Source organism: Syzygium oleosum, unplaced genomic scaffold (assembly GCF_021117445.2).
Source record: "Syzygium oleosum isolate NSW1041296 unplaced genomic scaffold, Sole_v2.1 Sole_v2.12, whole genome shotgun sequence".
Lineage (NCBI taxonomy): Eukaryota > Viridiplantae > Streptophyta > Magnoliopsida > Myrtales > Myrtaceae > Syzygium > Syzygium oleosum.
In genome coordinates this window covers 8,754,233-8,769,555 of record NW_026607496.1, presented here as the reverse complement: position 1 = coordinate 8,769,555, position 15,323 = coordinate 8,754,233, and the positions used below count along the sequence as shown (strand labels likewise).

At 41.6% G+C, this 15,323-nt stretch overlaps 1 protein-coding gene across 1 annotated transcript; it reads left to right on the top strand.

Moving 5' to 3' along the window:
• Positions 1-14,462: 14,462 nt before the first annotated feature.
• LOC115674176 (ubiquitin) lies at positions 14,463-14,896 on the top strand. Its single transcript, XM_030596510.2, has one exon. It carries the CDS (start codon positions 14,519-14,521, stop codon positions 14,753-14,755), a length of 237 nt encoding a protein of 78 aa, XP_030452370.1. The 5' UTR covers positions 14,463-14,518; the 3' UTR covers positions 14,756-14,896.
• The last annotated feature ends 427 nt before the right edge of the window (positions 14,897-15,323 follow it).

The window sequence follows — 15,323 nt, the reverse complement described above, 5'->3', positions numbered from 1 at the left end:
CAGCTGATGATCATAGAAAATTTTAGATATTACAAACTCCTCATCCTTTCCTGTCTTGCTCAGTGACAACATCACTGTTATCAATAAGATATTGGCATTTTGGACAGGCTTTAGTTTGCTGCTCCTCTCTTGACAAAGCCCTCTTAGCCTCGACTGTCCGGCCGTCGATGGTGTGCTTGTCTTGGAGGACCCTGTCGAGGACCACCGGATCCGTGAAAACGACGAAGCCGAAGTCACAGGGGCGGTGATCGAAAAGGAGGGACGCTCTTCTTGCTCCCTCTGGATTTGAATTCTCCCTGTGATGCTGATTTACCTCAAGCTGCCCCAATGTGGGGTGGTTCTTGACAGGGGTGATTTAAAAAGAACCTCCAAGTGTATGGGCTCAAATGGTCAAGCAAAGGATTAATGGTAGTGTATGGGGCAGAGAAATGAACTGCCTCTCTTCATTTTGGCTACCGTTCCTTATGCGAGAAACCCCTTTACCTTGTAGAAGTGGAATCTTTTCGCTCATCTTACATGGGTTTGGTACGTGAGAATGTGTATAGACTAAGGATTGCCTCTCATCATCCTGAGACACCTCGTTCAATACATCGGAGCAGTTCGACACCATTCGTCGAATTGTCAAGATTTTCACAGGGAATTGGTGAATTAAACAGGTAAAATTACCATGCGAAATTCTTTCCAAAAGATATGTAATGCACTTGGGGGAAGGTTAAGCATTTATTTGCTTTAACATGCTTCCTCTTTCTTTTGATTCTTTCAACTCTTAAAGTTTTAAGGGATACTTACCTACGCTGCAGCAGCGACGAGGTAAACCTGTAAGGCAATAAAAAAGACCGTGTTAATGAACGGCTCTTTGAGGGACAGGAATTGGGAACGATACAACATTACCCTTCGTGATTCCCCTCATTTGAGATTAAATTGACAACTCCTTGAGTTTCCTCGGATGTCGATAATTCTCTCCTAACAAAAACAGGAGCTTATGTTAGAAATGAGATGATTGAGGGTAAATTGAGAACGATACAAATTACCCTTCTTCCATTTTGCCTTCAAAGCTAGCAGAGTCTTTTCTCCTCTTTACTTTGTTCAGCCTTCTTTGTCTCAATCTGCTCTTCCATATTCTAGGTCTCGAAGCTCGAATGAAATCCTCTATAATTAGGGGTGCTCCCGAATAGAGGGTTCTATTGTCAGCGGATGCTGTGTCAATGCGGTTCCAGCATGTTGAGGAGTTTCTTGTGGATGCTCCGATTCTCGACTGCACAGACATGTGCAATTGCTTGCGTGGAGAACTTCGCAGCAAAGCTAATCTCTGCTCTAAAGGTCTTTGACGAACATGGGCATAACTACCATTGAGACTTCCGTGGTTGCCAGGATCGGCCTTGACGCAAGTTTGTCATGTGCGAAACCCTTTCCGGTTAGACTTGCTACCATGAGTGTTGTTTACTCAATTTTGTCCTATGTAAAAGGAAAAGACATGTCATTTCCATGCTAAAGTGGATGGACTTTAGGAACGAAATACACTCTTTTTGATGGACTGGGGGATTGCATGCCCCCTAGTCTGCTCTTCCAATTAAGCACTTCTTCGTCATGTTTCATTCGAGAGGTCCCTACATTGGTGCTCTATCCGGCTCGCTAGCACGTCAGAGTCAAGCATGTTCCCCAGTTCATTATCTGCAAAAGAAAAGGGATGGAATGTCATTTCCAAAATTTGTTAAGGAATAAGACATACCTTTTCTTTCAAAAGGGATAATCTTTTCTTGATCTGCCCCCGACTTTTGTACGAAATGATGTTCCGCTCATCATGGAGTCAAGGAATGCTCAGCATTCTCTTTGACTCTCTGGGGCTGATATCACCCACCGGTAGTAATGAAATTTGCCCCATGTTTCATTTGAAGGTTGGATGATCTTTGCTTGAACTGCTCCTATCAGATGAGTTGGTCCGCGATCATTACCAGGGGCTGATGTGCTCTTCAGTTTGTGTCATTTCCAAATGTCCCTTTCGTAATAATAAATCAAAAAGGAGTATGCTCTGAGAAACGAAGTGAACGAGTTAGAAAGACAGACAGGTCTATGAGCATGCATGCTTTTTCACCACCGTTCTTTTTCGCCCTTTTGAAAAATGATAAAACGTTTGTTTTATTTTCAAAAGTTTAGAAACGAGGGAGCATGAGGAAACCCGGGCCTCAGAACACTTTCCTTTACATGGCTGGATATCATCAACGGGCCGGTTTGGGATACTTCCTCAGGCCCTCAAAACAAAACATTTGTAATTCTTTTGAATAGTTCAGGCGAATTACATTTGTTGGAATGGAAATTGCAATACTAAAATTCCAAGCATAATTACAAATTCAGAAAACTGGGAATTCTAGAAAACAGCTGAGACTTTAGAAAGCAAGAAAAGCTCCTACATAGGAGGATTCAAACTATTAAATATGCCTCTATTCTAAAGGAGGAAAATTGAGTCTTCAGTTTACTCAATGATGACATCCGCGCCTCCTGCTTGATTGGGTGGTGCGTTGCGGAATGAAAACATCTTTGCATCCAGCAATTTCTGGACCTTATTTTTCAAGACAGCACAGTCATTGATGGAATGTCCCATTTCGCCCAAATGATAGTCACATGCCTTGGAGGGGTCGTAGTTGGGGAAACGCTCAGGATTTTCACGCTTTGGCTCTTTAGCAAGCAACCTCTTTTCCAGGAGAATAGGCAGGATCTGAGACATAGGCAAAGGGAGTGGCGTGAACTGCTTTTTGTTATTTCGCCTTTGGGGCGGCTTGCGGCCTGAGGCCGGTTGCTGTCCACTGCTTATTTGAATCATTGGGAAAGGACGAACGGTTTGGGTGTATGCAACATCCGCATCTGTCAGGGGTTCTTTCTCCTTCTTCATATCGAGTTTCTTGCTTGTGGAAGTGGGGTCTGTAAACCACCCCTCACGCAATCCCATTTCGATTCGTTCACCCACAGGAACTAGACGATTAAGGGATTCAGCAGTGGCACCAACCAGGCGGTGTCTGTATTCATATGGAAGAGACTTTATGAACAATTTCACTTGTTCATGATCAGTGAGTTGTGGGGTAACCTGGGCGGCCAAGTTTCTCCATCTAGTGGCGTACTCTTTGAAGGACTCACTCTTCTTCTTCTCAGCGCGTTCCAGATCGTCACGAGTAAAGGTGACATCGAGGTTGAATTGATAATGCTTGAGGAATGCATCAGCGGCATCATCCCAAGACTTAAAAGTATCCACATCCTTCGACATATACCATGTCAGGGCTGGCCCCATCAAACTCGCTTGAAAGGTCTGAATCATGAGGGGTTCATTGTCAACGTACTGGGTCATCCGCACATGATACATGTGCAAATGATGTCTGGGGCATGAGGTACCGTCATACTTCTCGAATTCCGGCATCTTGAATTTTTCTGGTACTTTGACCCGTTTGTATATAGACAGATCAAGTGGGACAGCATTCTGCGGGCCTTGTAGCTGTTTCAGCATCTCCTCGACTTTTGCAAGGCGTTTGTCATGTTCTGTCATTGGCACAGCTTCAAGTTCAGGCTTCCTGACAGGATGGGGAAGCGGATCGTCCTCCAGTAGGGGCATTTTACTGTCACTGGCGGAGGCTTCGTCTTTTCCAGTAGACGGTGGTGGTAATACCACTTCAACTGCTGCAGGCATAGGTGTGAGCTTGCCATGAATGGATTCCACCTGCTTTGTGAGATTTTGGATCGCATTGATGACCATTTTCATCTCGTCCTCCATGTTGTTGAGACGGACGTTTTCTTCGGCCATTTTTTGTAACTACCTGCGAAAACGCTAATATGAATGAGTATAATGCTCAATAAAGAATCATTCTATGACTTAGTCATATTATTATTGCATATTTTCTTTATTTGCAAAGAAAAAATAAGCAAAAAGGGTTTTTATTAATATTAACATTACAGGCGGCGTCCCCGGGGTTCGAACCCCGGTCGCCTCGGACCGTTTCGCTACATCCCCGGATACCACTGGGCCGAAGGCCGCGATGGTGTCATTAAGGGGCAAAAAATTTTATTTAAAGCATAAAAGATGGCCCGAGTTATATTAACATTAGTACAACCCAAAAACATTTTCACAGGAGATAACCAAAATCCCTGAACATAAATACAGGGAAATATAAAAGACGGGGTTTTTAACAAAAGGGTGTCTTTCCCGGATACTCATTTTATAAACGATGGGGAAATCACGGTCTCTCGGAGGCGCTTATTTTTACGGACAAGTTCCGCAATAAGCGCATCCCTGGTATATAGACTGCAATCAACGGGTGGCCTAACAGTAACAAATCAATTGAATAAGTAGACCGTATATATAAAAAATGAGAAGGGATAGAATATATATACCTTTCCTTGAACCATGGCAATCGCAACAACATGCACATGAGGAGTGAGGTTCGATTTCTATCTAGACTGGCTCAGCAAAATGAAATTAAAAGGGTGCCTGACCGTCGCAGCCTCGCGTTGGTGTCAAGTCCTTTTAACCTCGGCCAAATCGAAAGGAATATCTTATAGTCACGCGAATAGCGGCTAAAGATACTTCTTTACGATTTTTAGAAATAAATTTCGGGGAAAAGAAAGGCAACCTCTACATCGCGGGCTCGCGTTCGAGGTTGTATCTTTCTTAACACCATCCTAACATGCCCTATCGCGGCCCAGGTCCGGCAGCGTGGTTGTGTGTGCAACGGTGTAGTGCTAAATCATTAAAGCATGCACAACAAATTATAAACAATCAATTTGAACCTGTAAGAACAAATAACACCTTAATGCCAGGTTCATACCTGGAGTCCTTGCTGCCAAACAAAAATCATTTTGAACAGGGTAAAATTTTTTGGCCTAAGTCCACTTTTAAAAAAAAAACAAGTCCCCAGCGGAGTCGCCAGTCTGTCGCGACCGAACTCCCGAGCCCTTTTTAAACAACATGCAAAAAAGGGGGGCTCGCCTGGTACGTGCTAAGTCTAGGTTCGGGACTTAACTCGGGCTCTCCCAAGCCCATACCATATCGCGACTTAGGGTTTAAGTGTTTAACATGCAAGTGGTTTATATCAAGGAGTCGCCACTAATCGATTTGGGGTGGGTCGATTAGAAACCCAAATAGGGTGATGGGAGAATCACCCTATTCCTACGAACCAGAGATTAAATGAGTTTGGGGACTTGGTTACACTAGTTGGATAACTAATGCCCTTTCGGTACCATTTTACCCTGTTCATTTCTGAAAACATTTGTCAGGCAATTTGGATTGATTTTAGGACCTTTCTCCTAACATGTGAGGTGATCAAACGAGTGCATAATCAGAAACGATTAGCAGTCAGGAACACAACAATTCATGCAGCCTAAGGTTCTAACCTTAACTAAGTCAGATGACATTCAAAAACACAACAGCTCATGGAATTGTATTAAAAACATGCATAACAGTAATAAAATTAACATGCAAAATACTACCGCACAACCTCAGAATTGTCTAATTTAAACAAGACAATAACATGCATAATAATACAACAATAAATTAAAACACTTAGATATAACATAATTTAAAAAAAAACTTTTTTTTTTTTAAAAAGAATTTTTTTTTTTTTTTCGAGAAAAAAAAAAAATATATATATATATATATATACATATATAAATAATAGTACAGAAGAGAAAAAAAAATTTATTTTTTTTTAAATTTTTTTTTTTTTTAAAATAAAATAAAATAAAATAAAAATATTAATATAATATTAAACCGGGTCGGGTTGCGGATCCGGGCCGGGTTGGAACCGACCCGGGTCAACGGATCCGACCCGGGCATTGACCCGGGTCGGATCGGTCAATCCGGATCGGGTCGGAACCGACCCGGGTCAACGGATCCGACCCGGGCGTTGACCCGGGTCGTTCGGAACCGACCCGAGTCAACGGATCCGACCCGGTCGTTGATCGGCCGGATTCGTGATTCGGGTCCGAATCCGACCCGAACACACTGTACTGCGGGGAGGGGGGCGCCGGAGAGGCCAAAATTGGCCGTCCGCCGGCCGACCCAGGCCAGCGCCGCCCCAAATCGGCTTCTAGGAACACCGCCAAGCCTCGCTCGTCCACCTGGGTCGCCGTTTGACCGCTGCGCCGGCCGGCGACCGAATTAAAACCGGCCTCTTTGAGGCATTTTGTCGAACACCGGGCGTGCGCGACCAAAAACAGGAGATTCCGACCTGTTTCGAGGCCCCGCCGTCCTCGGAAAACCTGTTCTTACCTTTAACGATGATGCACGGACGGCGGGGGACGGCGGTATGGGCCGGGACTCGCGCGAAACGGCCGGCGCGGGTCCCGGCCAAACCGGGAGCAAAAACAGGGGAGAACAGAGCAATTCGGGCCGGGGGACGACTCACCGATCGACGGCGCGCGTCTGGGAGGTTTCCGACTGATTGGGGGACGACGGCGACGCTGCTGGTTCTTCTTTTGCTCCGGCGGAACCTCGGTATGCCTTCTTTCTCTCTGATTTCTCTCTCTGTCTCTCCCTCTCTTCCGGTGCTCTGTTTTGGCCGAGAATGACCAACCAGCCGGCGACGTCGGTTCGGTGGATCGTCGGCGACTCTGGCTCGTTTGAGGAACCCCTGCGGCTGTATTCTTCCACCTACAAACCAAAGATCACAAAAAATTTTCTCCAATCCTCTCTTTCTCTCCCCCGATCTCTCTGTTCTGTTTTTTTTTTGTAAAACGGCCGACCGGGGCTGCTTCCGGGGATTGCCGGTCGGCTTGCTGGTGACGACGAGGCCGGCTGGGACCTGCAAGACCCTCCGAGGCTTCTCGGTTTCTCTCTGATTCTCTCCGGCCTCTCTCGGACTCTCTCTCCGTTTCTCTCCTAATTCGGCCGACCGGGGGCCTCTCTCTCTCTCTGACCTTAAGGCGGCATCGACGTGTCTCTCTGCCTCTCTGCGTCGGCGTGACCTCGGCCTGCACCGGCCTACGCCACGCCACGACTTTCGTGGCCATTTGCAGGCCGGTGCAGAGCAGAGCAAAAAAGGGGGGGGGCCGGTTCAGTGAAGGTGCAGAGAGACGGGGCAGAGAGGGAGAGAGAGCCTGGGAGATGAGGAAGACGGGACTGGCCTTAATGGCCAGTCCCTGTGGCGTGCCCGCCTGGGCCTCCTCTGACCGGATGACGACGATAAGGAGCGGCGCCGCCGTGCGTCACGCCGGTCGCGCACGGGGGAGAACAGGGAGGAGAGAGCGACCGGCGCGGGGGAAGGAAGGAAGGAAGAAGGCTGGGCGGGGCCAGGCCCGATGGCGCGTGGGGAAAGAAGAAGGAAAGGAAAGCGGGCCCGCCAAGGGAAAAAAAAAAAAGAAAAAGGGCCGGGGCCCGGGGAAAAAAGGAAAAAGGAAAAAGAAATGGGCCGGGTCGGCCCGGCCCGACCCGGCCCGACTCGATTTTTTTTTTTTTGGTGTTTTTTTTTTTTTTTAAATTTTTGTTTAAAATTTAAGAAAATATGCTCTAATAGGCCCTATTAATGCACATATGCCTAATGTCTATATGCAATGCATTTAAATTGAAATATTTTTTTGTTTTAGGAATTAACGAAATTAACTCCTAAATTTTGCGTAGTTAATTTTGGGCAAATTAAAAATAGGTGTCAACAACTTGACCCTAGATTAGCCCCTGCAGATGGCTGTTATTGTTGATGTTGCTTCTTCAATTCATAACCAATCTTATTGCGCTCTTCCTTACGGCAATAGAAGCACTCCATCTTTACACCAGTCCTGATCATCCTCTTACTTATGATCTCCCCATCATGCATTCTCCGTTTCCTTTTGGCATTCCTACTTGCTTATTTACTGACAAATGTTGAAGGGCTTCATGATTTGTTGGCTCCTAAAATTTGCTACTTCTAACATGCTGCAACATGAACTGGTACGAAGAAAGATATGTACTTCTCTTATACCAATCATGTAGGCAATCCTCTAGATTTTGTTGCTTTAGCTAGATTGCATAAATGGCATGTGAATAGGGAATTCTAATTAGTTTGTTGGTACTTTTTGAAAAACATGTATAGGTAAAAACAAATCGAAATTACGGAAAAAGCAGAACCCATACATGTATCTCAAAAGTATTATTCGTGCATTTTAATTAAAATTTGTAAAGACAAGAATAAAATAAAATGAGGGCTAATCGAATTACCCTTGTAGCATGCCCAAAACAATTTCTAGTTTCAGCTCCATAAATGTTGGACCATTAGTTCAGATGCACCACTGATCCATATGTTATTCAACTCCAGCTCAACAAATGTCAGATATCTAGTTTAGACACACCGCTAATCACACGTCGAACAATAGATAGAGTTCACCACTTCAATTGTGCTAGCAATTGTTCTTGTGAGTGTACAGAGCATTTGATAGATCGCTCTCTATTTCATCGGTCTTAGACCCAATTTATTTAAATTAATTTGTTCATTAACTTTGAAACCATTTTAGAGCATTAATTCGGCCAATGACTTTAAACCCATTTTAGAGTCTGAATCTATAGATTGATTCTGAAACTGTTTCAGAGCATTAATTTAGGCATTAATTTTGTAACTGTCATAGAGTATTATTCTCGGTATTTACTCTGTAACCGTTACAAAGCATTAATTTGGCCATTAAGTGTGAAACCGTTTCAAAACATTAATTTGGTCGTTAATTCTGAATCTGTTTCAGAACATTAAACTAACCAATGATTTTTAAACCATTTCAGATCATTAATCTGGCCATTCATTATAAAACTGTTTCAAATAATGAATTTGGTCATTGATTCTGACCCCGTTTCAGATCATTCATCTTCAGCCCGACTTAATCTGATTATCGTAATTGCAAACACATTTGCAATATTGTCTCTCCCATTCAAGCATCATTCTGAATTAGTTATGGTGTGTGACCTCCCTAAGTTCATCACCGAGCTGGCAGTAGGGCTTGTACTAACACATTAGTACTTATAAGAGAATTGATTGTCCTGATCAATCTCCAAGCCCTATGAGCTATGAGTAACATCTAGCAATATGTCATGGCCACCCAAATAGTGTGAATGTTTTAAGAACACAATGAACCTGGCCGCTTTGGCTGCCATGTAATTCAATCATTCCGTCTTACCATGTTCCGATTGAACAAAGACCATGGAAATTTCTTGTCAAGCCACCTATTCGACCATATTCACAAACCTAATTGACATGTATTCTTAACGAGGCATGAACCATTGATTCTTGACTACAACATCGGCCGAGGATTTCAATATGGTGTCACAATTAGATTGCACAGGACATCATTATTGTACCTTGTCTATAACAAGAAGACAGATTACATATTCCACACACATGTGCCTTCATATATGAACAAACCGTGACCATCAAGTACAAAGATGGTCCAACAAAGTGTTAATATTCCAATTTGTGAACCATAGCCATCCAACATACAAGTCAACAATGTGTCTCAAATTTAAGGATTATTTACACAAGACCAGAGCATGAACGATTAGATATTGACCACGTTAAAAACTTCCGTGTTGCTAATCATTTTGTGCATGTCACGTTCAGTGAACTTGTCCGATACAAGCACCTGTGTTCTAGCTCGAGTATCACAATACCCAATGACTTGTGACTCATCATTCCCTTAGGTATCCAATACTTAATGGTGAAGCTTAAGAGCACACCGATTTCAATAGGATCATTAATATCCTCTCAATGATCCATCGACCAGGTACACTTTAATAATTCGGTCTAACTATAAACCTGTCACATATATTCTTAACACCTTAAGAATAGGTTCAGTCACAATTTGATCTTATGGAATCATTCATAAAAATTGGACAATGAATGAATACATCTTTGCCATTAAATAAATAATACAACTAAAATCCCTAACATGTAACTATGACATGGTTGCTTTAGGGCATACAGTCAACAATTGCCAAACTCAACATAAACACTTTCTCCTCTCCAGTTGGATGACATACTTATCAGCATTGTGTCTGATCTCATATCCATAATCTCCGTTCCAAATAGAAAAATAGAACCTACTAGCAATCTTATTCTCATCCAATCTCTTCGCAATCCTAGGACCACACTCTCTAGTCCATTTTGCAACATCATCTCTTTGTCTTCGTAGCCTAGTCATGACTATAACTCTTATATTTTCAAGTATGCCGATGATTGGTTTGCACCTGACCTCTATGATTCTTCTATTGAATGCTTCACTGAGGTTGTTGTTAATGATATCGCACTTGAATTCTTCACTAAAGAAGACCCTATACCAATGCTTAAGCTCAATATAGATTAGTGCTTCGAAACCTTCATTTGTCAACTCAAACAACCCCTGTTTGTGTATTCTAAAATCAGCCATGTTGATGCTCCTTGCTATCTTCCAAAATTGCTTCTACAATTTATCCCCTTTATAATTCTTTGCCCAGTTTGCATATATGTGCCTCGCACACATTCTATGTTCAGTATATAACACTAACTCAGCTAACGCAAGAACAAATTCTTACAATAATTCAAACCAACAAATACTTATAAGCTAAAATGTGTGAATAATATTAAAAAGCCAACAGTTAACAATGACATTTTGTTGGTCGCTCATGAATGCCCATTCTCCCCCATTATTTATCTCAAGGTCAATTATTACATTTTTAGGAATCAGGACCAAGTATCTTTGTTCTCTACCTTGACAACAGCCCAAGCTATTGGAAACATCTGGTTACTGGCATCTCTCCTGACGACAGCCAATAACTCTCACTTTCATAAACCCTATACGAAACATCAATCCAACCCTATCACTTTTCTACAACTAGCCAAAAATCACTGTTTATATGCATCAAATCAAACATAAATCCTATCAAACTCAGTCCCACAGTCAGGCAGTGGCCTCTTCACAACCTCTACTGGATGGGTTCTAAAGCCTACATTCACCGACATAATCCCAAACCCGAGCATATTCTTCCTTGTATTAACTCATCAGTGTACTCATCACCTTCTGCTTGGCTCTTTTGCACTAATTCTTGAACTAACTGCTTCAACGAAGACTCTTAATCTCAGGCATTGCCTTGATAGTGTTAAAGATTACTTAAATATTGTAGATAAAAATCTTTCTAAATACAATAAACATTTGGACCTGGGTGCGGAAGCCATCACTAGCCCCCTAGGTTTGCCATTGCATACTCGCAATTTCTAATAATTGAGACAATTTTATCGTTACAAAAAATAAAAACAAGTTCAAGATTAGGTCCATAAAAATTAACTTTTCAGATTACGAAACATTATATTACTTGAACTTTCTTTACATATAATTGGAAATTAATAGCTAATTCACCAGTATACTCAGAAATAACAGTGCTATCTTTCATGGCTATTGTGATCTAAATGATGAGACGTCGAAAAGATTAGTAATATTCTATGTACGAAATACACACGAGGATTAAAGAAAAATTTATGTCATCTGGGTTTTGGAGTTGAGAGGGGGTTATATAAAGTTATGTTTTAGCCAAAATGAGTGTGAAAATATCTTTAACCTGTTGAAATTATCTTTTCAATAAAAAAGGAATGATGCTAATTCCAAACATTAATCACTGGAGTTTGCCCCAGTAGCTACACGTCCTACTTGGGAAAGGGGAGGTGAGGAGTTCAATTCCCCACCTTCTCAGAGGAACTAGAAGTAGGGATGTTTAGTTTAATATGTAAGTTTCGACTCTCATACTCTGCAAAAAGGCAGGCCAAAAGTCTAAGAGTTAAATGGCTTAATTCACACCCTTTCGAGTTTACTTGATCAAATGTGCGTTTGTTTTGCGAAAAAGGAATGATTCCTAATAATGAACAAAAACATTTTTCTATTATTTATAAAAATGAATAAACAAAAAAATATTTTCTTTTTCCATGAAAATATTTAGACATAAATTGTTGTCGATAATGAAAATATTTTTCATTAATTAATTATTCCAACGATATAAACAATTATTTGTAGAAAAATATTTTCCAAATTATTTATTTTCCGAGATAACATTTTCCTCATTTTTCAACGTTTCATTTGCTTAGGTAAATGAACCAACAGAAAACCTATGCTTAAATTCAAGAAAACGATTTCTTCTTTACAAAATCGAAAATCATTTTCCAAAATATGAATAGATTTCGGCGCTTGAACCTGAAACTCCACGCTTGGGCACGAAAACCCCAATGCTGGTTCCCAGGTTCTTAACATCCAAGACCAGGTCTTTGGCGCCTGAGTCCAGGCTCATCGAGGCCAGGTTCGGGACCCCAGCGCCTACACCCGGGTCCATTAAGGCCGAGCCCAAGCATGAGACCTTTTGCTCGAGCCAAGGCTCATAGCACCCGCGCTCGGGTCCACTGAGGCCTGGCTTGAAGCTCGAGTGCCTGTGCCTAATGCGCCAACACAAAGGCTAAGCGCAGGATCTCGATACCCGACCTTGGATCCCCAACACCTGGGCTCGGGTTCACAAGGCCGGGCTCGATACCTTGGTTCCCTCACCCCGGTCCATCAAGGCTAGGCCTTGTACCTAAGTGCCCATGCCCTGATCTCTGGAGCTCGGGTTGGAGGTCCATCGAGACCGAATCCGAGACTTTAGTGCCCGTACCCGATTCTTGGACTACCTATGTGCAAATTATTAGCTCCCAAATAATATATATCTATTTAGGAAAATCGAATCAGATTTTCAATACAAAACGACAGAAATAATTTTCAGTTCAATTTCAAGTTTCAATCAAATATTGAAAAATATTGTTTCTTTCTTGAAAAATGGCTTTCTTAAAAATATTTTTTAGAAATGTCACATTTTTCGCAAAACAGATAAAGTCTAAAATGCCCATTATAGAGAACTATCTATCCCAAACCTCCCTTTCTCCTTTCCTTCTTTCCAAGCAATCAATTTTTGAATCTTCTATCCTCCATCTTTCTACACAAGATGGTCGTCCTTCCTGCATTGGCATGCTGTGGGTCATCGTCCATTAAATGGCCAAACATGAAAACGCCTCGACAAAAAGCAGATCTCATTCGCTTCAAACATATATTAAATTCTCAACTTTTAATAAAGAAGTATATGTAGTTGAGAGATATTCAATTGCGGCTTTTGGCGAAAGGTGACATGAGGATTATCGAATATCAGATTAATGTGAGAAGAAAGAATTTAATCTCTATATCTAGGGTAAAAAAGAAATTTATCTTTGCTGTCAAGTCGGGGCAATGTACTTATATGGATTCAAATAAATTGAGAAATAACCCGGAACCTACCCACTCTAGAACTAATCACCCCTAGATATTACTATATTCTAAGAACAACAAAGTGAAATAAAAAAAATAGAAAAACAAAAAAACTCTCAAAGCGTCTCGACTTTTACTCTATATTTTTCTACGCTTGAAACTACAAGTTCTCACCGCATCCAATTTCCTTAACACTGGGCACGTTGTTTTTGGTCAAAGGAAGCATACTGTTCACGAAAAGCAACTTGGCAAGATTTAAAGATACAAGTGGAAAAGATATCCACGGTAAGAATTTATCACAAGACAATTCCCATCGCCTGACATGACCCGTTTCGCACGATCAACATAAAGAAGATTAATTGAGTTAAGGGTTATAAATTAGAGGACTATTGCCCCCTACCTTTTAAAAAAAAATTTAACATGAATTGCTCTTAGCTACTATTAAAGAATTGAGAAGGAAATGTAAGGTTTTAAAGATTTAAATTTCCCTTCTTTATGTAGAATCTTAAAATAAATATATATTTTAAAAAAATTAAGCAGACAAAATTCCTAGATGGTAAATCCTACCATGGCAATTTCATAGTCCTTCTCTTTTTAAGCCCTTCGGCTGCTTCAAAAAAGTCCGAACGCATCTGTCTTATATGTATCTAAATATTTATTTGAAAATAATGAATTTTGATCTTTATTATAAACGACATCTTATCAGTACCTACTACCTGAAAATCCTATATGGCAACTTCACAATTCTTCCCGCTTTATGGCCTTAGAATGATGCTTTAGAGAAGGTCAATTGCATCCGCTTGATATGTACGTGCAGACTAGATATAACTCATGCTTAACGCTGATCATCAATTATTAATCAGAGCGCACGCCGCGTACATGTGTATAGTAGAAAAAGAAAATACATTTAGATACGTGGAGAGAGAATGTTCCAAAATACAGATTAATTTAGATATTTAAATTAAATGGTTGAAGGATAAGGAGATTGAAATCCAAATTTGGAATGCAAGATATAGATAGAATTGGTTGACAACTAGCAAAAGAGCACATGCATGTGTGAGGCAAGCTGTGAAAAAAGATTCGAAGGAGTAAAAAGTGAATGCTAATCTCATCCTGATTGTTCTGGATCTTTTCCTTGATTTACCGGATGACGTCGCCATCAAGTCACCTTGAGTCGGCGACTTTTCTCCTATTTAAACTCCCCCGACCCTCCCTCCTCCTTCTCCTCTTCTCATCATCGGAGTTCCCGAAGTCAGTCTCTTCTCCGTTCGAAGCTCAATCCCATCTCTGAAAGATGCAGATCTTCGTGAAGACCCTGACCGGCAAGACCATCACCCTCGAGGTCGAGAGCTCCGACACCATCGACAACGTCAAGGCCAAGATCCAGGACAAGGAGGGCATCCCGCCCGACCAGCAGCGCCTCATCTTCGCCGGGAAGCAGCTGGACGATGGCCGCACGCTCGCCGACTACAACATCCAGAAGGAGTCGACCCTCCACCTCGTCCTCCGCCTCCGCGGTGGCGATTTCTGATGGGGGCACGGTCGTGTTTTGGTCGCGTGATGTTATGGCGTTTCAAGCGTTACCGTCGTTTTGGCAGTGCAGAAGTCTAGGGGTTGATGCATCGTGGAGTTTAGGTTGTCTTCTACATGAATAAAGGAACCTTTATTTCTATATTGCTCAATTCCTTCCTCGTTCTTCTTCTTATATCTCTAGAATTTTGTTTTGTTTCATTCTCTTAGACTTTTGATTTTTGAATTTCTGAATTTGGGGGACTCTGATGATTTAGTTCTCTATTTGGTCAGCACATAAGAATACCATAAGTGTCGTAGATTTCATATTAAGTGTCATAACTTTTTTTTCTCACTTAAGTCACATCCAAATAAAATTCCGACAAATTGTCTTAGGATTTTTTGTATATTTTTTATTATTTTTATTTTCCTTTTTTTCTTTGTTTTTATTTTTTATGCACCGGGCTGGCAAGGCCACGAAGGCCCTCCCAAAGATTTTCCAGCAAGGCAAATTGTTTTCAAATTTGTGGCACTTTCCGATGAGGCCAATGGCACTTTATATAAAAAAAAAAGGTTATGGTACTTAAATT

Coding starts and splice junctions, on each gene's coding strand:
- LOC115674176 (XM_030596510.2), top strand. CDS start 14,519: ATGCAGATCTTCGTGAAGACCCTGACCGGCAAGACCATCACCCTCGAG.